The sequence below is a fragment of the Lonchura striata genome, chromosome 4A, assembly GCF_050655825.1.
Source record: "Lonchura striata isolate lonStrDom1 chromosome 4A, ASM5065582v1, whole genome shotgun sequence".
In the NCBI taxonomy this organism is placed as follows: domain Eukaryota; kingdom Metazoa; phylum Chordata; class Aves; order Passeriformes; family Estrildidae; genus Lonchura; species Lonchura striata.
Window position 1 is genome coordinate 11,632,394 of NC_140742.1, and position 24,416 is coordinate 11,656,809.

The 24,416-nt window shown below is 40.1% G+C and overlaps 1 protein-coding gene across 3 annotated transcripts in view; it reads left to right on the top strand.

The window, feature by feature from the left end:
* The window catches only part of COL4A5 (collagen type IV alpha 5 chain), a 72,698-nt gene that overhangs the window by 39,683 nt on the left and 8,599 nt on the right, over positions 1-24,416 (top strand). For all 3 annotated transcript variants that reach the window (XM_085570883.1, XM_085570884.1, XM_085570885.1), the window contains 21 exons: positions 721-813; positions 1,380-1,450; positions 1,676-1,867; positions 2,314-2,482; positions 3,148-3,240; positions 3,327-3,431; positions 3,985-4,082; positions 4,337-4,487; positions 5,140-5,253; positions 8,479-8,646; positions 9,430-9,519; positions 10,279-10,428; positions 11,666-11,764; positions 12,724-12,813; positions 13,131-13,270; positions 14,176-14,302; positions 15,533-15,613; positions 16,157-16,255; positions 16,809-16,859; positions 17,597-17,782; positions 24,037-24,170. In XM_085570883.1, coding sequence (XP_085427009.1) covers positions 721-813; positions 1,380-1,450; positions 1,676-1,867; positions 2,314-2,482; positions 3,148-3,240; positions 3,327-3,431; positions 3,985-4,082; positions 4,337-4,487; positions 5,140-5,253; positions 8,479-8,646; positions 9,430-9,519; positions 10,279-10,428; positions 11,666-11,764; positions 12,724-12,813; positions 13,131-13,270; positions 14,176-14,302; positions 15,533-15,613; positions 16,157-16,255; positions 16,809-16,859; positions 17,597-17,782; positions 24,037-24,170 — 2,501 coding nt within the window. The remainder of the gene's footprint in view (positions 1-720; positions 814-1,379; positions 1,451-1,675; positions 1,868-2,313; positions 2,483-3,147; positions 3,241-3,326; positions 3,432-3,984; positions 4,083-4,336; positions 4,488-5,139; positions 5,254-8,478; positions 8,647-9,429; positions 9,520-10,278; positions 10,429-11,665; positions 11,765-12,723; positions 12,814-13,130; positions 13,271-14,175; positions 14,303-15,532; positions 15,614-16,156; positions 16,256-16,808; positions 16,860-17,596; positions 17,783-24,036; positions 24,171-24,416) is intronic.

The following is a 24,416-nucleotide window of genomic DNA, read 5'->3' on the forward strand; positions in this document are numbered from 1 at the left end:
ATGCTGATACGGGTAAGTGAGAATCTTTTCCTAGCCCAACCATGGACATCATAAATTACTTTAGATATCTCACGTAATTTTGTACTCACTTCAAAGAAAAATATTTTTTCTTATGGAGATTGTAAGGATTAACTAATTAACCTAAATGAAATGTTCAAATATTTCACTGATGAATGTCACATAAGTCTGTATGTGAAGAAAATTCCTAAGCTTCTTGAAACAAATATTTTTTTTTTCTAATTAAATACTTTTAGTCTATTTTCAAATCAATGAAACATTCCCAGTATTTATTTTGCACTCTTGGAGTTTAATGAAGTTTGGGATTTTGATATATGTGCTTTAGGGTTGTAGTGAGAAGTGTCAAGTACCTGCTTTAAAAGGGAACACTTTTGCTGAGGAAAAAAGTCAATGATTTTATTTTCTATTTCTGGAAGCCCTGGTTTTGTTTTAATTATTTTGCATTGTTATAAATACATTATAGTCATATCTGATATTGGTTGTCTGACTCCTTGCCACCAAAAAAGCTTCAGTTTAATTTGTTGGGGGCCAGTGAGGGGGGAGGCTTCTAATATTTAAGCAAAAATTATTTGAAGTAGTCACTTTGGACCTGGTATTAGAGATCAGTAGCAAGAAAACAGTTGCTGTTGTGTTGAGTTCTTTTAATGTGATGCTCTTTTGATCTGATGCTCAAGTATGCTTTTTCAATGCAAATTTCTTTAGGTGATCGAGGAGACACATGCTTCAACTGCATAGGAACTGGAGTAACTGGTCCTCCTGGGGAGAGGGGACCACCAGGACCTCCAGGTAGTCCAGGTACGGCTGGAGTCTTCACTAGTTCACTTAATATGTTCCACAAAGTCACTTTTTATCAGGGTGTCTGGGTACGATGGTCACAATATGTCTGTATGTCATGTCCAAGTTCAAATGTGCATTTGTCAGCTGCTGTGCCGAGTTGGTATATGTTGTGTTTTGCACAGTTGGAAAGAAACAAGATGGGCATGTGTAAAAGAAACCCTCATTCTTTGGAAATCTAGTCTTTGAGAAATATTTCGTTGTTCAAAGACAGCCTTGCAAGCATTCTGCATTTTAAAGATTTAGGGTCTGCTGTAGATTTAACTGAGAGAAAAATTAACTTCTACTACTGCTGTTCCTGGAGTAATGGAGGAGCTGGAGCTTTTGAAAAGCATGATGTTTTTTGACACTACTGATTCAACTTAGAGTTACAAATATGTTTCTGCTCAAATAAAATGAAGCTCTCAAAAAAAAAAGTAAACTTTGTCTGCTTATAAAACAACTTAGCTATTATCAACGAAACAATGTTTGATATTGCAGCCTCTCCAGATTTATGTTTTTCTTTTATGCTTTTCTGTAATACTTAGGTTCTCCTGGTTTTCCTGGACCAAAAGGTGAAAAGGGGCTTCCTGGATTAACTGGCCTTGTAGGGCCACCAGTAAGTGGTGGTGTTATGTTCTGGTGGGGGAAATAGTGTCTCATTTGTCTTGCATGATAGGTAGATCTGTAAACAATAGATTTAATTTATTGTCTAATAGGTATGTTTTTTGTCCATAACTATCTTGAATGCATGATTCATACATTGTTCCATACTCAGAGGGGGAGTGAGAGAAAAACTAAAATACCTTTTTCTTGTCTTTCTTTTTTTTTTTCCTTCTCTCAGGGCTTCCCAGGCACCCCAGGTGCTCCTGGTAGACCTGGTCCTAAAGGAGACCCAGGGGATGTCCTGACTTCTCCAAGAATGAAAGGTGACAAAGGAGACCCTGGCTTCCCAGGACCTCCAGGTCTCCCTGGCATAGATGGCACTCCTGGACGAGATGGACTGCCAGGTTTGCCTGGCCCTAAGGGGGAACCTGTGAGTTCCATGTTAGGCTGTCTTTGACAGGATGGATGTTTTGGGAAGTCCTGCATATATTTGATATAGTGCGGATAAGAGAACTGGCACAAATGCACTTTCTCTGTATGTGATAAGGCAGGAATTCACTTCAGTAAATGCCAACCTGGTGATGATACACTGAGGTGCCTCCTGAATCTGCCAGTGCTTTCTAGAAATAAGCTGAGGCTCCTCTTGGGCAGTGTCAGAGGGTCCCTTCTGTCATTGTCTACTTTTCACCTTTGTACTGGGAGGAGCTAAGTAGCCAGGTTTAGGCCTGCTCTCTACTGTGTTAGCAAGATGCAAGCAGCTAATGAGGGCTGAAAGGATCGAAACTGCCAGAGACTTCCAAAGCAGAAGCAATGAAACACTTTACTCTTTTGATAGTTAATACATTATCTTTCCCAACATGCTCTTCCTATTTTCAGGGCAGTGTTGCATTCAAAGGAGAAATGGGTATTCCAGGTGACCCAGGGATTCCAGGTCCTCCTGGAGAAAAGGGCCTTCCTGGACCTCCTGGTTTTGGTCCCCAAGGCTCACCTGGTGAAAAGGGCATCCAAGGTGTATCTGGCCGTCCAGGGCCTCCTGGCATCCCAGGTGAGTTGGTCTCCGTGTGCTATTGAGCGAGTGCTGCAAAGCCAAACTGCCCCTTTTGCTTCAGGTAGTTCTCAGAACATAATGCTGCTTTTAAACTTTTCCTAGAGGCTTTGTGAAACCTGTTATTTGTGGGGGGCTGCCTTACTGAGGGTCCTCACAGAACCAGAGGGAGGGGGGCATCTGTGCCGTGTCACTTTAGGCACGTGCCTCATCTTCTGCTCTGACCTCCTGGGAAGCTTCTCCTTCCCCACTGACTGCAGTGAAAATGCACTGTGACTACCTTAATATACTTGTCTATACTGCAGCTAAAACAGGTTAGGGGAAAAAAGGGCTGCTTTGAACAAGTTTGCTGTTGTTACTTTCTTGTCAACTACACAGATCCTAATCAAGTTGTGCTGGTGTCAGCTATGGAAAATACTATTCACATGATGGTACCTAGGATGAAGCTATTAAAAAATAACAGTTCAGAAAAACTGTCTGAACATTGAACAGGGCTTCTGAGCCTCTAAGAGCTTTGTGGGGCTTGGGACTGGAGAACCTATTGAATAAAGTATTGCTGATGCCTGAGTTCTTTATAAGCTTGTGATGGGACTGACATTATTTCAGCTTAAAGAAAAACAGAAAAGCAACTCTGAGTGATTCATATTTCTGCTTTTTGTTTTTAGGTCCAAAAGGTGACCCTGGCCAGACCATTACAGAACCAGGAGTTCCTGGTCCCCCTGGTCCTCCAGGAAGAAATGGTGATCCAGGCCTTCCAGGTAAAGCAGCAGCTATATACCCAGGGAATTCCAAGAGCTTTTAATTCTGATTCTGGATAACAATGTTGATGATCTTCTTTTTACAGGAGATCCTGGTCAGCCAGGTCAGCGTGGTTTACCTGGCATCCCAGGTGCAAAGGGAGAGCCAGGTATTCCTGGCATTGGACTTCCAGGTCCACCAGGCCCAAAGGGTATGTTTACTGCCCTGGTAATGTATGGTACTGGCTGGAAGAGGGGACAAAAGGGGTAGTGTCTCTTCACTTTTTACTAGGGACTAGACTTCTGTCTCTAGAATCCTTTAAAAAATGTTTGTCCTAAAGCTATACATCTTTATAACAGTTTCAGAAATACCAGGAGAAAAAATTGCTGAGGTCTTATTACTCTGTTCACTGTCCTGCTCCTTCTCAGTAGCTTACATTCTTCAGTAAACCAATAACACACTTTGGGAAATGAGCTTGAATCAATAAATGATCTCCAAATGCTGCTTCAAGATGTTAATGTTTCTGATGTGAACTGCTTGTGATTTTTGTAAAAGCTCAAAGCCTAGGGAGTACCCCCTCTGAGAGTCCCTGAGACCCTTTGTGGCAAAGACTGAACGCTCAGAAGTTCTCTCAGCTGAATGGGTACCCCTTCATTGCTTGGGCTAGCACAGAACCTCTTTTATGTGCTTTAGGCATGTCTGGAGGGGTTGTCCTAATGCTCTCTGGTGTCCCTTCTGCTGCCCTAATCTTCTGTTCTGTGTAGGTTTCCCAGGGACTCCAGGCCCACCCGGAGCTCCAGGAACTCCAGGTCGCCCTGGTCTGGATGGACCTCCTGGACCACCTGGTTTCCCAGGAGAGAAGGTCTGTGTGTGTGTTTACTATAAAACTTCCTTAGAGGTTTTTCTGTGTCACTGGGAAGATGGTGAGGAGGATTTCACCTCTCATTCTCAGCTTTTGATAGTGGGGAAATAAATATTTTACTTGACATTTTGAGTGAGGGTAGAAAAATAGAAATTGGACTCTAAGATGGTGGCCATTTTTAATTTGTTGCTTTTAACATTTTTAAGAGAGGCTGAACTTAGAAAATCCTCTTTTAATTCTTTTATTTGTTACAGGGAGAGCGTGGATTTGGAGTTCCAGGACCACCTGGGCCCCCAGGACCCCCAGGCATAAAAGGAGTTCAAGGACCTAAAGGTGATCCTGGCTTCCCAGGAAGCCCTGGTCTCCCAGGCCGGGCAGGCTTTGATGGAACCCCAGGGCCCAAAGGTATTGAGAACTCTTCCCCTGTTTTGTTCCCCTACTGAACTTTTAAAAATGTAGCTGTGCTGGGAGGCATATGTCAATTAAATACAAGCAATGCTGATTTTAGAGCCATTACTTCAAAATCAGTTTTTCCAAAGCAGACACACCTGTGTAAATGGAAAATTGTGTTCTCAAAAGGCAGCTAAGGGAATAAATCCCAAACAGTGGGTCAGTACCTGAAGGTCTGTATTCTAAAAACAAATAATGTTTATATGGAGGTAAAGCTTTAAGGATAGAATAATTGTCATTTAGATGCACTGTGCTTCCACATGCACAGAGTTAGCAATTCATTTTACCTCTGCTCTTGACCATGGCCTGTACTGACCTGCCCAGCATGCCTGGTTTGCTGGTGAGCATCTTTTGAGTTTGATGTAGATGATGGTGCAATATATGTGTGTGTAGCCTAGAAACATAAACTTAATGCAGTCCACATTGAGTGAGGACAAATCTCTGGCCTTGGGAAATAGCCTCTGGAGTGTGTTTTTTTTCTCTCTTAGATCAATGTTTGTTTGCATGCTAGGATGAGATTTCAAGTACAATGTGCAGGGACTCTGCTTTTAAAGCAAATGTCTCTGAAATTAGTTCAGTATTTGACTAAACAAGAGTGTTCTTCTAGGTGACCCTGGACCAAGTGGACCACCAGGACTTCCAGGCCCACCAGGCATTCCTGGCATTGGTGGTCAAGGTCCTCCTGGATCTCCAGGACCTCCAGGTCCTGTTGGCCCTCCAGGTAAAACTTACACAAATGGTTCCCATAGGTTATTTCTGGCATATACAAGCAGGGACACAAGAGGCTGAAGGTCCAACTCACAGATAGACAGTGATAATTAAGTATATGTCTCTGAAGGGAGTTTGGTTGCCTTTTGTCTAAAATGACTGGTGATTGATATGAACTTGTTCCATCTCTGCACAGAAGGGTACATGTGCATGCATGTACATCATTCTATTCATAGAGTTTGTTCAGGGAAATTCCTTTTATTCAGTGAATGGGCTTGCTGTGCTCCAATTCTTGATGTTGCAAATACATGGCAGGCACCAACGTGAGAACACTTCTGTGGTCTTCAGCATGCCTTGCACTGAAGCCCTTCCAAACACATCCAGTTCCAGTATTAAATATTTAATTCTGCCATGCCTGTAAAGCAATGTTTGTGTTGCATGTCTTTGAGCTACGCTATTTGAACATGTTTGTGTCAGCACTGGGCTTGTCACTGTTTGCAATGCATGCTGACAAAGTCATGACCAGCTCTAAGACCATGGATCATGGGTTGGTTGGTCATATTCAGATTGTTATGAACTGTGAGCTGAGGTTCAGCAAAGTGCTGAACTTGAAGGTGGACAAGCACTTGAGTAAATAGACCCATGGAGCTTGAATTCTGCTTGCATGCACAATGTGGGTCATGTTTAAATATGTTCTTGCTGAGTGGGGCAAGGAACATGTGGTCGGCACCAGCAAGCCTGGGATGTGCCCAGTGTGGGGAGCAAGGGACAGAAGGGGTTGGGACAAGGCAGACACGGGCTCCCTGGGGCAGCAGTGGGTCCTGTGCCTGGCTGGCTGTGCTGACTCCAGGGTCCTGAGCTGCACTGGAGGCTAAACTGAAACAGAAGGGCTTGATTTTGGGGTGAGGGGGATGTATTAGTGTGGGTTTGAATGTTTCATCCAGTGCATGCTCTTTTATCTTCCTGTAACATCTCCCTTGGTGCTAGCCAGAGTTTGATTTCATGTGACCACCAATTTATTCTGTAAAATACCAATGCTGACAATGCACAATGATTACTAGAGTTGATGGATTTGAAATGCCTCTATTTTCACTCTTCGTGTCTGTACTGACTAATCAGTGTGGCTATTAACAGCATGGGGCTCTGAAATCTGGTGCATGCTGGAAGGTCCTGCTTGAGAAATCCTTATTTCCCTTGGCACTGCTCTGTCTCTGTTTTGTGCAGAATGCCTTACATTCCCTTCTCCCATCCACTGTGTTTTACTAGGCTGTTTTGATTCTGATCCTTTATGCAGCATTAGGGTAAAGTTTCTGGGACTCTGTTTTTCAGGTAATTTGGAAAATTCTTGGAAGGAAGTCCCTGTTCAGAATTTGCTTTTTCTGTACCACCATTTATTCAAGTAGTTTGCAATAGCGCAACATTTTTCCTTTTTTGAATATGTAGCAAATTACTTTAGAATGTATTGTGTTGTCTATATTGTTCTAGTTATGATGTGGTCACATTTTTTGAGACCAGAAATTAGATTGGAATTAATTTCTATTTTAAAAAATAACTTTACCATTCTAGGTATGGAGTTTGTCCTATATATTATGTTTTCTTTTTTTTTTCTATTTGCTGATAGAAAGCCCTTGAACACAGAGTATATGTATCCCCTGTCCATCATCTGGTACTGTGTTTTTTCTGTGCAAAATAGCCACTCCAGGCACATGACACCATGCTTTAAAGCAGTGATAAGCTGCTGCCAGAGGGGAACATGCTTAGAATTAAATCAATGGAACTCTACATCTTATGCCATCAAGAAAATTTAATCTGCCTTTTCAGTGTGCAAAGAACACATGATGACATACTCCTAAACTTGTTCCTGCAGCTGAGAGTGTGGTCACCATTACAGAGTTGGAATTCTGCTGCCTTGGAGTTATTGATGAGGTTTTGGCATGGCAGTGTCAATTATCTCAGATTATGCCAGGGCATGCAACATGCAATATACCATCTGTGGTGTAACAATGCATGCTTGCACAATAGAACTAAAAGAATGTGGAAAAATACTGGAAGTTTTTTTTATTTTGTGTAATAAGAAAGGAACATCTTTTGAAAATCCATATTTGGAGGGATTTAACAGAATGTGGGACAAATCAATGAGAAGCTGATCGATCAGGTGTACTCTGGTGTTCAGAAAGGGTCCATGCCAGTGTCTAGAAATGAGAATTTTGTAAGAAGCATATCAGAAAAAGCTTGTTCCCCACTTTTGTAGAGAACATTAGACAAAGAGAGAAGGGATTTTTTTTTTTTTAATGTACCGTCCATATTTGAAAATATCTGTGTTTGTGGCTTCTGTATACAGAGATGGATGCACTTTTAAAAAGATCTCCAAGTTTCCTTGCAGTCCTGTTTCTCTTAGCTGCATTAGCATTGAATTCTTTGTATTTAGATCTGTTTTCAGTAACTTTAGATAGATTTTTTTTGTCTTTGTTCTAATCTATATGTGATTTATTTTGTTTCCTAACTTAATGACTATTACAACTGCTTACTGCTACCTGTCTCAACTTCCTGATGAGCTCTAACTCGTTGGCTTTTGAACCTCAGGTCCCCCAGGTACTGTGGTTTCTTTACCAAAGCCTTTTCTTAAGTTGAGATTTATGAATTCTCCTTTTTGGTCAGCTACATTTCCACAGTGAGCATCTTCACTGACTGTGCACTGGAGGGAGATGAGCCACCTGCTTGCTTCAGTGTCTTGAGCTCTGGGTCATTAGCAATGAACAATCTTAAGCAAGTTTTGACAATTATTATTTTTCATTCAGGGAAAATACAATGCAGTGCAGAATTTTGCTAACCCTCAAAAATATTCAGCTGATGTTATCTTATATTGTAGGAAAATTAAATAATTCATGGAAATATGTGGATCTGAATAATTTTTAAATACAAACTAGTCTAATCAATTTGGCTTTTTCTTTTATTAATCAGATTTAAAATGTTGTTGAAGAGAGTTGTTTTCCTTTTGAGATTTGAATTGCATTTGCTTCATCTTAGTAAAATTTTAGTCATGTTTCTTTTCAGGAGAACATGGCTTTCTAACACTTAAGCCATTAAAAAATAAATTGTTTTAGAAGAATTGCAGGGTTTTCAGCAGTTCTAGGAATGGATTGCAATTAAAACTATTCCTATGGTGCTATACCCAGACACAGATCTCAGCCTTGCCTGACTTTTTGCTAAAAGGTTGTGTCTTAACCACATTGTCTAGGGCTGCAAGGCATTCCAGGAGAAAAAGGGGATCCAGGTCCTCCAGGCTTCGATATTCCTGGTCCTCCAGGGGACCAAGGAGCTCCAGGATATCCAGGACCCCCTGGACTACCAGGGCCTCAGGGCTCACCTGGACCCCCTGGCAGGGATGGAATACCTGGATTTCCAGGTAAGTTCATGTATTTTACCTATGGAGAAAAACCAAACTGCAGTCGCAGGTGGTAAGCTCTTTATGCTTGGCCGTGCCAGCTTAATGTGCTTAAGGTGTTTATCCAATCTATTTAAAGTTGGATATATGTAACCATTACACCTCATACTTTAAAAAAAAACTTTGTAACAATATTTGTTGCATTAAAATCCTTGTTACCTTTTCACTCTTCCCTGTAACTTGATTTAAATATTTCATACCTTATTCTTTTTCATTTAAGAATTTGTTTAAAGAAAATCATGATAAATGATACTTAATTTTAAGTATTAATTTCCTTATTCTAAGCGTTAGACTATTCAGTTGAGCTAGTCTGTTTTGGCCTTTAAAAAAGAAATAAAAAAAATTAATTTTGATAATCTCTTGGATAGAGGGACCAGTACGAAAGGTTCTAGAAGTAGTGTATATTTAATTGTCTTCTTGCCTTTCACTATATTCAAGTTTGTTCCAACTAGTATTTGTGTTTCAAACCAGGGAATTAAACCTCTTGGAGATAAAACATGTTTTCTACTGTAGCAGAGCAGTGCAAGTTTTCTTCTCATGAACTAACTGGAAAAATTGCCACAATTTTCAAGTGTCATTTTATCTGATATTAATTTATACAATAAATGAGTGCTTGTAATCCCCTTCAAACAAGCATGTGCTGGTTAATAAATACCATAGAGATCCAGAGAAGCAAATTTAAGGTACCTGTCAGGTTTTGAATCTCTGTTCAGAATGACAGTGTGGTTGGTTCAATGCTTTTAGGTGCCAAAGGTGAAATGGGTGTCATGGGAGCTCCTGGTCCGCCAGGGCCTCCAGGAACTCCTGGAAGAAATGGTCTGCCTGGCTTGAAAGGTAATGTTTGTTTTATTCACCCCTAAAGGGACACAAAATGCTGTTTTCCCCATCCTGTGTTGAAAGAGGTTTTGTAATACTAATATCTAGGTTTTAATTTCTGGGACCTACCTAAGTTATTGTCTTGTGACAATGCTGATGTTCAGAATTGCTTTGCATTTTTTAGCCATAGCATTCAATCACTATTTAGTTGATGTCATGAACTGGTAGCTATTTTAGAAACATTTCCTTTGGATTGATGGCATTGAAGTAGGGCAATATTTCTGCATTGTGTTTTGAAATCTGCTTAAAACAGCAGAAAAAAGAAAATCAGTAGCTTAGGATTATGGAGTCATCAAGAATTAGCTATATAGGTATCACAGAGAGTCTCTTTCCTCTGCATTTTCCCAACCCCCTTGTTGGAGATGAATTTTGAAAGTTTGGTAGAAGCAAACCCAGTTCACCTCTCCAGAACAAGGAGGCTCTGAGTCCAAAGCTGCTGTAGCTGTTGTGATGCCTTTGTGCTGGTAGCATAGCATGGCTCAGACACAGCTGCTGCCTGTGCTGCCCAGAGCTGGCAGACACCCCTGTGCACTCCATTCACTCAGCCTTGTTCCAGGGCTAAAGATGCTGTGCAGCACCTTCCATAAACTGCCTGATCCTTTGGTGAATTCCAACCTCATTAATAAATCATGGAATGCCTATGTAAGAAAAACCATTACAAAGACATTAGCCTAACTTAACGATTCTTTTTCCTTTTGTTGGCTGTACCTTCTGTAGGTAATAGTGGATTACCTGGTCCACCAGGACCTCCTGGACCAGTGGGGCAGAAAGGCATCAAAGGTGAAGCAGGTCTGCCAGGCCCACCTGGAACACTTGATCCCAAACACCTGGGAGCAAAAGGAGAAAAAGGCGAGCCGGGTGTTCCAGGTAAGGCACTTTGCATGTGGATATGGGGAGGTGGTTTGTCCTCCACACATAGTAGTGAGCTGTGCAATTACTATTCATTCATTCTTACAGAAAAAAAAAAAATAACTTGGAATATAAATGTGGTTTAAGGCTGTTGTATTTAGGCTTTTTAAAAAAGGGATTTTGTGACCAAGTTCCTCTTTATGGTTAGTTTGCAGTGTCCTTGTTCATTAGCTGTTACTGTTATTTGGCACATGGCAGTTTTGTAATAGCACTAAGGTGCTTTCAGCAGGATTACAATTCAGTCTTCTAGGAGTTATTCCTAAGCATGATGAGAGAGTTTACATAGCTGCTGTCCTGGCTGCATTCCTGCTGTCTCAAAGGCCCTTCAGTCTCTGCCACATAGGATGAAATTGCTCAGGTCATCTGCTTCTGCACCACCTCTATATTCTCCCTTTGGGTGTCTCTCTGAACCACTGATTAGCTAAATGTCATCTCTGTGTGTGTTTCTGCTTGGGAAGTTGGCAGCCTGGAAGTCTTTGGCAAGTCTGTGTTCTCTCATTCTTGCTGGCTTCTTCCTCCTCCCCCACCAAGGGTTCTGATGTCTCCTTTGAACTCTCAATTTAGTCTTGAGAAGAGTAAAACTATTCTACCCTAGAGAGAGCCAGAATGCTTTTCCCTAATGTTGCCCCAGCCATTATTGTGCTTATTTACCTATTGTATTAATTTCTCTCAAGCCTAGATAGGCTCCTAAGACACTGGTTTTCTTTTCCTGTGGAAGGCAGGTTTAACTACGTCAGCAGGGCAACACAAAGTTCTTATGGGATAACAGCCACATAAAATTCATAAAAATCAACTAAAAGACCTGCATTAATTTTATAATATATTAGTCCCAAAGTGATTTTGTAGCAATGTAATTTAACTTATATGTAAATAATCTGGGTGAATGCAGAGGTTAGAATGGTGTCTGCTCATCCAGAAGACAGCCCTTGAATGAAGTATATTGGCATTAGTCATGAAGTTACTTTTTTTGTCTACTTATTTTGTTCCTGTCCTGTAGTAATTTTAAATTTTCCAGAACGAATACTTTGTGTTCTGTGATACTTCTCTTTGCTAAGCTAGCAGTAATTATATTTACTGAGGAAAATATCCTATTTGGTTTTTATTCATCCATAGCTACATCTGATCTCTTAAGGTAAAAGAAAACATACAGTAGTAGTGATAGTAATAATAATAAAATGTGTCTTTTACCCTTGAGGTATTCCTGGTTTATCAGGCCAGAAAGGTTATCAAGGTCTCCCAGGTGACCCAGGCCCACCAGGACTTAGTGGCCCACCAGGTGTGCCAGGATTGCCAGGTCAGTAAACAAGACTTCAGCTGGACAGCTTTGAATAGAGATTTGCATGTGTTTTCATCACATGGAGTTGGGATGTTAATCCACTTATATCTAAACTAACCTTAGGGATTTGCACTTAAAACTGCAGCACAGTTTTGGGACATTTAAAGTCATTATCCAAACATATGCTTGAAGCTCTTCCCTTCAAACAGAGGCAAGAGCAGGTTTAAACTGATCCCATTAAAGATTAAGGTGCCTTTTAGGATGACTGGAAACGTACCTGCTGCTTGAGCAAGCAACGTGACTGCAGAACCTGCCAATAGGACTTTCACTTTGTGTGTTTATTTTGTATATTGCTAAGCATTATATTTTGAAAATGGCCAAATGGATGCATTGCAAAGGCTGTCTGAATGTCAAATATTTGCTTTAAAGAATTGCAAGGACCAAGAAAACTAATTCTGTTTTGCACCACTTCTCCCTAGAGCTGTAACAATTTATGTGAGATCTTGAGTCCTTGCTTGCTGTGTCTAATCTAGGCCTTGCTCAAAATAATTTTTTGAGCTTGGGGAATAATTGTTAACATCCAGGACTCATCTAATTTGGGCATTGTAGGTTGCATTTAAATCTGTAAAAGAAGCTGCTGAATGCTTGTTGCACATGAGGAGATAATGTGTTCATTCTGCATGAGAGACTGTGTCACACCAGAATCCTTTCAGATGGTGACTAAATCCTGGACTGAGATTTAGCCTATTTCATTAGACTTACTTCAAAACAAATAAGCAGTGGCCCTGCTTGCAACAAAATGAAGGTGTTGAATATTTTACTACAAGTGTGGAAGAGCAAGTAGGAGCAGGATGAGGCCTAAAGCACCTCCAAATCCATTGCTTGTAATCAGATGATAAGCATGGTCATATGAGAATGTATGGATATCAGAAACCTGTAATTATTGCCATTAATTAACTCAATCACACCTTTCCTAGGCATCAAGGGAGACATGGGGCTTCCTGGGCAGCCAGGACCAACAGGACCTCCAGGATTAAAAGGAGCTATGGGAGAGATGGGTCTTCCAGGTTAGTTTCTGTGTTGAATTTTACTTCATTTGGGCTAGTGTTCTCCTTTTATATACTCCAAAGATGACTCTGCTTGTGTCTAGCATGTAATAATAGCAATAAAGATGAGGATTGCATAAAGCTCTACATACATAATGAAGATTTTTAGGTAATTGTTTTAGTTTGTTTCTTAAAGTAAAATAACATTAGGTATTCAAGGCCAGTCAGTCAAATTATTGGGCATTTCTAGTTCAGTTTCTGTACTTTGAATGATTTCTGTAAATTACTGCAGAAGTTCTATTTATATTTATTTTAATTTCATTTTATCTTTTGGACAGGTCCCCCTGGGCTTAAAGGCAGCCAAGGACTAGCAGGACGTCCAGGGCAGCCTGGGCCTGCAGGGTTTCCTGGACTGAAAGGGGAGAAAGGTGACCCTGGTCTTTCAAGCATTGGCATTCCTGGCCCCCCCGGACCAAAGGTACAAAATCCTTCCAATTGAAAATTCCATTAGGAAATTAGATTTTGTGTTGACTTTTTCCCCCTCAACTGTTACTTAATATATACTATGTATAACTGTAAATATGTATATAAATATATTAGTAATGAGCTGGGTGGACTTTGCAGGTGAGATAAAAAATTCTAATTTTAAAGGTGGAAATATTTATATATAACTTAATGAGGTTAAAGGAGAAGATTGTTTACCAGACTTTTCAAGTTGGGTTTATTTAGTGGCCTCATCTTCACTGTGACACTTTTGTAGTTGCTAGGGATTTATATAATTAATATTATTGTCCCCCTGTTTAATTATGTAGTTAATTCCTAAAAAATTCAGCAATGCATTTAAGAATAACTTACTGATAATGCAGCATGATTGCTGCTGCTTAAAATTTTAAAGTCTGTATAAAGTATTTTAATTAATATTCACCTATATCATCCTTTGTGCCACCCACAATAAAGTGACAAAAAGATCTTCAGAATGTCTAACAGTCTTCACTGATGCCTTGCAATTGATGTTGTGCACAATTAACTTAGCAAAAACATTGCATGACTAAAGCTGCACTGATTTCCTTTTTATTCTGCATTGTCATGGGGTAGAAATCTGATCATGCTGGAAGAAAGGAAGATACTTTTTTCTTTAACATAGGCCAGTCCTGAGGAAAAACTATGATACTGTACACAAAATTATATGGGAAGACTGTTGAAGTCTTTACTCTTGCTGTTTTTGCTTAATTTTGTGTTGAGATGATTGACATTAACTGGATATGAAGAGAGGTGTACACAATATACTTGTGACCCTGATGTGATGGTAGGATGGGGAACATACAATAAGGACTTTCCTATCTTACGAAGTCTGGGTTCTTATTTCTGCTTAATGTTTTCCAGGGTGATCTTGGCTTGCCTGGATACCCAGGTAGTCCAGGCTCTAAAGGCATAGCTGGAAATCCTGGCTTGCCTGGATTTCCAGGCAGTCCAGGTGCAAAAGGAGAACCAGGCCTTCCTGGATTCCCAGGTAATTCTCAAGAGATTTTTTTTTTTTTTAATTCCCCTCTTGCTAATATCAATATGAACAGCTAAACACAGTGGGTAGCTGGGGGAGACTCCAGTTTCTCAGAGTTTCTGGCAATCTGCTGCTTCCAAGCTTTATGCTGTTGGAATTGTCACTGCAAAAGTGTGGGAATGCATCTCTTATGAGTCTCTTCTGAAGTTGTTCATCTGCTCTGAGGGGATGGAGCAGCTGTGTTAGTTAATACTCTCCATAGCACTCACTCTTAACCTCCTCTAACACACAAATATTGGGGTCAAAAAAAAGAAGTATCTATATCTTTTTCTTCATGAATCAATAAAAAAGTGCCATCCTGGAAGACTTAGCAGTGTTCTTCATAGCATTTATTGTCAAAAAAATATTTTATAAAGAGAAATCTCTGAAATATAATTAAATTAGGTTTTACATTTTGTTCTTTAAAAAATATTAATAGTGGTTGTTCACAGGTGTATGTCAGTTTTTTCATTCAAAATTTAAGGAAACAAAGTTTTTGCCTCTGCTGCATTTACAGCACTAAAGGCTGTTTTACAAACATGCTTGAGCTGCTTTGGTTTAGAAAATTAGGGAATTTAGAATTGTGGTCATTGACAGCAGGAAGCTCAGAAGAAAACAAAACCTGGCCATGAGCCTGACAGTTTTTACCCTCTGTTTCATGTCATGCCTGAAAGACTGAACAGCCACAAGGTGTATTGAGACACTGCCTTGACCAGGCTCAGGTGCTGCTCAGAGCAGACATGCAACAGATCAGGTGTTTCTCCTGCCTCCCACTCAGCTCATGCTGTAGGGGTGAGAATCCAGGGTAAACTCTAAGATCATTTTTACTTTTTCAGGAAGGGAAAAGAGGATTGGGAAACAACTATTCAATCCCAGCTCATAATGCTTTCAATTTGTTGTCAAGCAGAAACATCTGTCTGTACAATGGTAACTTTTGAGTTGCTGTGTCCTTGGCCATGAGCACTCGCCTGTTAAGAGGAGGCTTGAGAGTACCAGCAAGAGTAGTTGTACCAGCATGTTTTGTTTCTGTGCATTCTTTGCTTTCTAATTCATCTCCTTGACCAGCTGTAAATCTGCAAAATGAGCATAAATACAGTATCTTGGTAAACTTAACTTGTTTGTTACTTATGGCATCTCAGATCGTAGCATCTGCTGAAAAGTCAGTTTTGTTCATTATTTGATTGAAATGCCTGCATTTTACAGGAACACCAGGAATTCCAGGACCAAAAGGTATTGAGGGCCCTCCAGGTAATCCTGGCCTGCCTGGACCACCTGGGCCAGTAGGTGAGCACGGACAGTGCAGCAGAGTTCAGCTGCTTCTGTGAAAAACACAACACATGAAGGCACTTCATGTCTTACCTTTTTCATAATGGAAATGTATCCATATGTACACGCATGCTCAAACACCATTGCACACAATTCACCAAAATTAAACAACAAAGAAATTTAACTTTCTTTTGAGGACTTGTATTTGCTGTCAATTCATTAGCTATTGAAACAAGAAGTTAACTCTTTCTGTACTTACCAGCTTTATTTATGCTAAGTATTACAGTGGGCTAATGTGTTTTTATAGGAACAAAATCATAATTTATTCTAAAGGGAAGCATTATATTTTTAGCAACAGTAATTTCTTGAAAATTCACAGCCCTAAAAGACTTTTCTGAATTGTCAGGGGTGAGAGAGAAAGGTTTAATTTTAAGATTACACCCCTGTAAATCTTTTATTGCATTAACACACCTTTATATTCAGATGGTGGTGAAGGGGATGCTGGTTTTCTTTACTGCAGTTTAGGCAAGACTATGCTGATGTGTTCCATCCTTGTTTTAGGTGATATTGGTCGTCCTGGCCCTCCTGGTCCTTCAGGGGAAAAGGGACAGCCTGGTCGAGATGGTATCCCTGGACCAGCGGGTCAGAAGGGTGAACCAGGTTAGGTGCCCTTCCTGTTTCTCTCCTCCTCTTCACTCTGCTTTGACATGTCCTGCTTGCACTAGTCTTTCTTTCCTGTAACTGCCCTTACACCCTCAAAGCTGTTCTGTGGTTCCTGGCTGCTGGGTGGCTCACAAAGGGTGCCGTCAAGCTGCCAGGGAGGCACAGGACAAGAATTCAGTCAGCTCTCCTGGATTTTATTACCTGTTCCTGTATTCCATGGTAGCTGTATTGCTTCAGCTCAGTTACACAGTGGATAAACTGTGTGATCCCTGCTGTAAAGACAGATCTTCAGACAAAAATGCAAACATAGTAACTCCCAAAATCTGAAAGAATTGATTGCAAGGGGATGGAAACAGTTATGAAAGTTAGGAATGCATTCAGCAGCAAAACCTCCAACGTTGGGGAAGGCTGGTAAGTGAATGACAATCCAAGCAATCTCAAGGATCACTTATTTAGATGAACTGCACTCATTGTTCTAAGCCTCATATTCCCATTCCTGGAGACCTGAAAGCTAAATATTAATTTTTGTCTAAATCTGTCTTTTTTTCAGGTCTACCAGGTTTTGGGCGTCCAGGACCCCCAGGGCTCCCAGGATTGTCAGGTAAAGCTTTTCTGTTGCCTATTGCTAAAAAGGTTCAATGTAAAATACATTTACACACCAAAACCAAGAAGAGTATGTTGGTTTTTTTTTTGTAACGAATGCTATAGCTACAAATAATTTTTTTTTTCCTCAGCAGACTGTTTTAAATTAACCACAGCAATAAAGACCGTTTATTACTGACCACTGTATTTTGTCAATTAGCAATTGTGCAGCCAGAACAAATGCACACAGAGCAATATTGCATTGTGTGGAACTTTGCTGATTGGTGTCAGTAAATTCATACAACAGATGACAAATGAAGATGCTTTGAAAGTATAGGTACTTGATACATTGCTCTTCTCTGGTAGCATTAAAGCTCCTAAATTCTCCAGGCTTACTTGAAATTTTTGCAAGTATGTCATAATTTTCAGCAATATCTCAAAAAAGGATAAAGTCTTAATACTGACAGATTTCTTTACAGAAAGCCTTATTTGTAGGCTTACAGTCTCCAAGGATGTTTATGAATTACAGCATCACTGGCTTTTTAACATGTTATAAGCTATGGTGCTTTCTCCTGCAAGAAATATTAGCCCTCACTCTTTTCTGAATGTTAGACAATTTTACTCTGTCTCACCCTGCAAATAAGGGGAGTTGTGGCCAGACTTGTGCCTTCTGCAAGAGAGAGAAATGGCTTTGCAAGTTGGCTTTTGGGCTTTATATAAACTTGTAACAGTATTCACAAATATGACTTTCTACAGGGCAAAAAGGAGAGCTGGGGTTGCCTGGCCCACCAGGACCCCCTGGACTTCCAGGACCGAAGGGAGAACCAGGTTTCCAGGGATTCCCTGGTCTGCAGGGTCCACCAGGTCCACCAGGAATACCAGGGCCACCTCTAGAAGGTCCTAAAGGTAGCCCTGGCCCACCAGGTGTTCCAGGAAGGCCAGGTAAGAGCATGATTCATATCTGTGAACATCAGACTTTGATACTTTGCTGGTAGGTCATCAGCCTTTAAATTGGCTCAGTTTATTTGGATGGATAAGGTCAAGCCTCATGGCATAGGTGTGTGGGCAACCAGAGAATTATGTTGCCAAAAAAACCCAGTATCTATAAATATAACTAGCCTCAGTTTCTCTAAATTTTGGATGCCTGGCAGCAAAAATCAAAGGCGTTCCCACGTGGGAGGGTCTCCGCATGCTGCCCCAATAATCACTCACGAGCACCTCTGAACATCTGAGACCTTTGCAGTGTTGTCACGCGATCAGCAAACGTCACCGCGCACAAAAAACCAAAAGTAACAAGCCCCATCATCCTAAGAGTCATGAAAATCCAATTCCCACTAGCATCCCAGCATGGTCAGATTGGATACTGCTCCTCATCTCCAGGCCATGTAACACCAGTCATTGCTCCACTGTGTCATGTGGCTCCCGTGGACTCTGTGCTCCATCGTGCCGTGTTCATCTTTCCATTCCATGTTTGCATCTTATTCCTGCACCAACTAATTCTGGGAATGAGAAAATTCTACACTGAGTTAACATTGCTGAGCACCTACCTGGCTGGCCTGTGTTAGAAATTGATTTCTATTTTGCGTTACAGAATGTTTATTTGCATTTAGATACTGCTCTTGAAAAAAAACTAATTTAAATGAACCTGCCACAGCTCCAGCTCAAGCTTAGTTCTGGACCTTAAATCCAGAAGTACTTTGCTACATCTAAGATTCATCTTGCATAACAGGCTTGATCTCCCTAAAGGAGACTGCTTTCAAACCAAGCTGTTGGTTGATGACAGGGATTTTTTTTTCCTTTGCAGATTAATGGTGAGGCAATATTTTTATTTATTGCCCTCAAATTATTCTTTAAATAAAAGACTTTTCTGAGGAAAGTTAGTTTTGAGTTAGTACATTTGTAAAATAGCTGCAACACAGATATTGTTGATTTTTGGGTATCAAGGGAGAGTTTAGCTTTGCAGTATACAGTTGAAAAGATTTAAAGAGTCCCATTTTCCTCATTCGCTTCTGACACAAGAGGAGGCAGTCACACTCAATAATGTTTCTTTGAATGAAATTTTATCAAAATATTTTCCCTAGAGCTGGAATTGAGCCATATGTTATTACCAATGGCAATATGAGTTTTTTCTTTTGCAGAGTAGGCTATGAACTCATATACCCTAACTGTGTATTTAAAAAGAGTCATTATAAACATTGGTTTTAATCTATAACACCTTAGAACTGGGGTGCTGTTTGCCAGTATAATGAGGTTTTCTTTTAGTGCCAGTGAAAATCCTTCAGTTGTGTTTCATCCTAAAACTGTTTTGTGTGTGACTGATGTAGAACAACCACCCTATGGGTTAATAATCCCCAGCCAGGAACAATGTCTTCCTCGTTTCCTTTTGGTTAGTAGAATGAGGAGTGCAAGCCTTCCCCCTTTTTCCTGGAGGAACTGACTCCCTGCTGTGTCCCAGGGGCTCTAACCAGGCAGCAAAGCATCCCTGCAGCACATTTGTATCCCTGTTTGCTTTGGATTTTGTTAGTTCTTCTGTATACAGTAGTACAGTGATTCAAATTTTGGCCTAGGATAGTGATTGGTCCATAACAGTATAGGCTTTAATTTTTAAAAGTTTCTTATACAGAGGACGTCTCCATACTTCAAAGTCATCTTTAAAAGTACATCAGGCTAAGCAACCTCTGAGGTGTAATAGAAGAACCAACTGAGATCTCTGCTCTGCTGTAGCATTGGGGTTTTATGGAGCTGCTCATCCTGTTCACACTTCCCTGCCTAAATCAAGTTTACTGATTCTGATCAGCTGGGAAGGTGGAGCAATGGTGGGACTCATTTTGTGCAGGCTTATGAGCAGGGGAAACAACCAGTGAGGTTCTGCTCAGCCATGTTCTCTCTCTTTTTCTCTTTCTTTCTCTTATTTTCATTTTTGTTGCATGCAATGTATAAAGTGAAGCATTTGTTTTGCTTAGTTACGTGTGAACTAATGTGGATAAACCAAACTATTATTGCAGTTCTGGTACAATCAGCACTCCAGCCTTTTGTTTCCAATGATAACAGAGTCTATTGTTGGAATGCTGATTTTGTAACATTTCAGCATAAGGCAGTTACTCATAAAAGCAGCTGTGTGGCTGTCAAATTACCCCTTCCAGGGACAGAAATAAAACCAGAAGCTGTTTGCGTGTACTGTTTGTTGTTGACTTCTGGGTATATTCTAAGATTAGTAAAAGAGATGAAGTTAAACATGATGTTGCTCTCTGACTCCAGTTGAGTTACCCCTAAAATAAACATTGCTAGATGGTGTTGGCATAGATTTATTAATTCATTATAAAATTAAGCCAATTTCCAGGGCAACAGAACACTGCTGTTATTCCACATGTCTATTTTCCTTGCTATAAATAATAATAGTTTGGTGTTTTGCACACTGTATGTAAAGGAATATTGAGCTAAATCTAAAAAGAAAGGTTTAGTTGAATATGTTAGTTTGTTGATATTTCTAACAATTTTGATGTTTTTCCCCTTGTTCTAATGATGACCTTGGTGAATTCTGACCCCCTACTCCCAGGTCCCTCAGGTTAGACCCGTAACTCCAAAATAATAACTTTGCATGGAAATGAATGTATTACTTTTGTAGTGTCTAAATGTAGATATGCAGAGTCATGTTTCAGACATACCTTTTAATTTGTGGTGGGAAAAAAATGCTCAGAGTTGGCTCTCAGCCATCTTCCATGTTGTGGGACTGACACTGGAAGGACGCAGTTGCTCTGCCCATGGTGAAGACCATGTGAGTCTAGATTTGCAAGGCTTTTATAAACTGTCCCCAGCTGTGAAACTTGTTTTTAGCATTTTTTTTTTTCCTCAGTGCAGTTGGAAACAACATATTCTGATTTTTCAGCTTTTTTTAAAAAAGCACATTGCACTGTCCTCCCATGACTTGCTACATAATTGTGTGTTGCAGCTTGGGCAAGTGACAGTAGTCATTTTTGTAGCACCTGCTACTGTTGATTTTGGACACTCTCAAGTGACTTAAATAAATTAGATGCTTCTTTTATACCAACAGTATTGGTAGGAAAATTTATATAGACTAACAGTTGTGTTTTAGATTCCCAATTTAGAGCCTTTTAAGTTTTCGGTGCAGAAAAATCCTTATTTCCATTGTTTCACTTCACTAGCCCACTTAGAGGAAATGAGAAAAGTTCTTCCTTGCACAAGTATTTATTGAAAATAAAGCTCACAGCCATGTCCTCCCTGGCACTAGGGCAGTGGGACAGAATTGGTGAGACATTTATTGTAACCTTAGTGTATCAGCATGGAACACAAACTGGCACTTGGGAAGATTTTAACATCTAGACATGAAACATGTCTAGACTGAAAATGACTTGGTATATCTATTTAATAATGATGTCTTTAGGTTTTGCTATGATGACTTTCAGGCAGCAAAGAACTGTCATGGAAATTTAATAAAGGAATACATTTTTGTTTTCAGCCTGCTGTCCTAAGCACCACGAGGTAGCAAATTTGGTAGCCCCTGATGTTTGAATCCTATCTTTATACAGCCATGTCAAAAAAAGAGAATGTGGCTTTACCTTTTAATTTGACTGTGGTCACCCAAGCAGTAACCACACTTTCAAAGAGAGCTGCCATCATGAGGTGCTGAGAGGAACTAAGCAATTGCATCAAATTTTGTTCCACCCTGTAACTGTGATCAGCCAGAACTCAGTGATGAACATGTGTAGGACTGATTTATAAATCATAGCAGAACTTAACTATCAGTAAAATATTGTTTATAAGTACTTAACAGTAACAATGAAATGTCCATGTCTTTATTTTTAACAACTGTATTACAGTTAGTATTTAAAATAATTTACCAAATATATAAGAAATAGTGCTGTGAGGTAAACCTGATGTGTATTTGTTGTAGTTTTTAGCTGCAAATTGCATGATGATATGTTGATATATTTTAATCATTTCACTGACATGAAATATGCAAGTGGCACAGGAGCTAAAAATATATATTAACTTAGGAGCATTGTAGGGACAACCAGCTTATCTTTTGAGAGAGGGCATTTAAATAATTTTTCTAAGGGTGTTATCACATGCCATTCTTCATATAATCTTGAGTAGGTAAATTAGCATCTTGAAATATTTTTATCACGACAAAACAATGCCAACAGTAAAGACAAATTCAAAATTTGCAAGTTCTGCTGTATTTTTGCTTACAGCATTTGCAGCCCTGTTGATCCATGTCAATCTTGCTTACAGTTTCAACGAGGGCCTAAGCCTACTTTTCATTCCTGGAATTGTATTCACATATAGTTGAGGCTCATACCTGATTAGTGATGATAAGTCCTTCTGTTAGTCACACTTCCCCCCCCTGCCCAAAGCAGAACTTTGCACAGGAGTAAGTTGTATTGCATAATTTACCTATTTGCCTGTGAGGCTGAGTATTGTCAGTGAAATGGTTACATAGTCCAAACCTGTTGTGAGAAGGACTAACCATTTATAGGCCTTAGCTGTAATGTTAAAGCAATAAAACGTTCTCTAGTGAAGCTTTAAGTTTGCTGTTAAATGAAGTGTCAGATTAGTTTCAGTAGAGCCTAGTCACCAGAATAACTAGTATCTGAAAATACCTATGTTTGTGTATTCATGTGTGGTTTTATGCATGCATGTGGATTATACTGTAAATACAAAATATGCTGGTGAAATGGGTTGTTGTGTAGTGTATATGCTGTCATCTGTACTATTTCTAACTAGTAATCTTGTTTTGTACTGTGTGATGTCTGACCCTTCTAACATCGATCATTGGGCTTTGGTGAACTCTGATCCTTCCAGGGCCTCCAGGTTAGACTCTTAACTCGGGCAATTTGTTTTACTGCATTGCACTTGATGTAAGAGAAACAGATGTTTTCCTGTGATTCTGGGATTGTCTTTTCAAGGGCTGTGGTTACTCTGCAGACTGTATGTGTTTGACTAGCATGCCCCAGATGGTAATCTGGTATTATTTTGCATGTGTACAGTACTAGACCAGTATGAAGGAGCAAAATGAACACAAAAAATCCTTGCATGATGGGATGTTTTCTGTAGCTGAAACTGCTACAGGATATGTGTGAAATCTGGTACAAAACTGCTGTTGATTTAAAAAAGGAAGGAACTCTATAATCAAATTTGCATGCAGAAACACAAATCATCAAATTTATCTATTGGGTATAGACTATGAGGATGTCAAAGGAGATTCAAAATTGCAGGAGGACTGAAAATCCAGCACAGTGATTAAATGTTAGATTCATATGCAGGAGAGAATGTCATAGCACTGTCCTGCAAAAAAAAATCCTTTGTTAATCCAATTATGAGCTCTAACTTGTAAAATGTTATTAGCTGTTGCTGCACTTGTTTATGGTTTATTTTGCCACAAATTAATACTGGTTACCTTCCTTTTAGATGGTGGGACAAAGGTGGAGGTCTCATCTTTGAGTTCTCCAGATATCAGTTTTCTTTTATACCCACTGCTTTGTTCCGGATTAATGTGGCTGTAGCAAAGGCAAAATATTTAAAGACCAGCCCAGTTTCTCGATTAGATTTACACAGTGTAAGTCTACTGAAGATTTAAAAAGCCAGTTGCAGGAAGAGTCATTCAACATAAGGAAGTTTCTGCAACTCAGGTTATGTAGGCAAGGCAGAATGACAAGCTTCCTGCTGCCCAGCAGTCAGGAGACAGCTCTTTAATAGGTGTGTCTAATTCTAACAAGAAAGCAGCACTACAATGTTTACACTGTACTGTGTTAGTGTTGAGACTAGCTTACAAAAGGAATTCAGGCTGTTAAGAAGCACTTAAGACATAGTGAATGTAATGCTGGTCAGCAGAGGGGATATTTGTACCATCTAATTTTGGGTTTCTTGGCTCCTAGTAAAGACACTGGTCTGGTCACCAGTCAGCTGCTAATGCAGGAGAGCTGCACTGCCTTCTGGAAAGACCTGCTTCATCAGCTAGATAAGGGGCCTTGGTTCCTGATTTGGGTAGTGCAAATAATTCCTCTTTGTTTTCCTTTTAGTTTACCCTGAATTTAGCACTGAAATAGAGCTAGGAAGTTAAGCCAAAATATCTTTTTCTTTTTTTGTTTTTGTTTTTTTTTTAACACTGAAGGCACAAACTTGGGCAGAATGAATGATATATACTGATGTGTGCGTATTTGTTCTGCAATGTTAAGGTCCACCAGGCCCAGAAGGTCCACGAGGGCCACCAGGCAGTGGAGGACTTAAAGGGGAAAAAGGGAACCCAGGTCCACCTGGTCCACCTGGCCTGACTGGTCCAAAGGGAGATCAAGGACCACCTGGACGCCAGGTAGGACAAGAAATGGAGTTTTCACCTAGTTAATTTTTAAATCAAATAATAATGGAATATATTTGGGTGGAACATGGAGTTTAATAAAAGCCAAACTGTCTTGTAGCAAGGAAGAGGATATTTTCCTCAGCTATCCCCCATAGGCAGGATGTCCCTGCTATGTTCCCGTGGGAGCTGTTGACGCAGCCTCGTGTTCCCACTTGCACTGACAGCCCCCATGGCCTCAGCCCTCCACAGCCCCCAGTG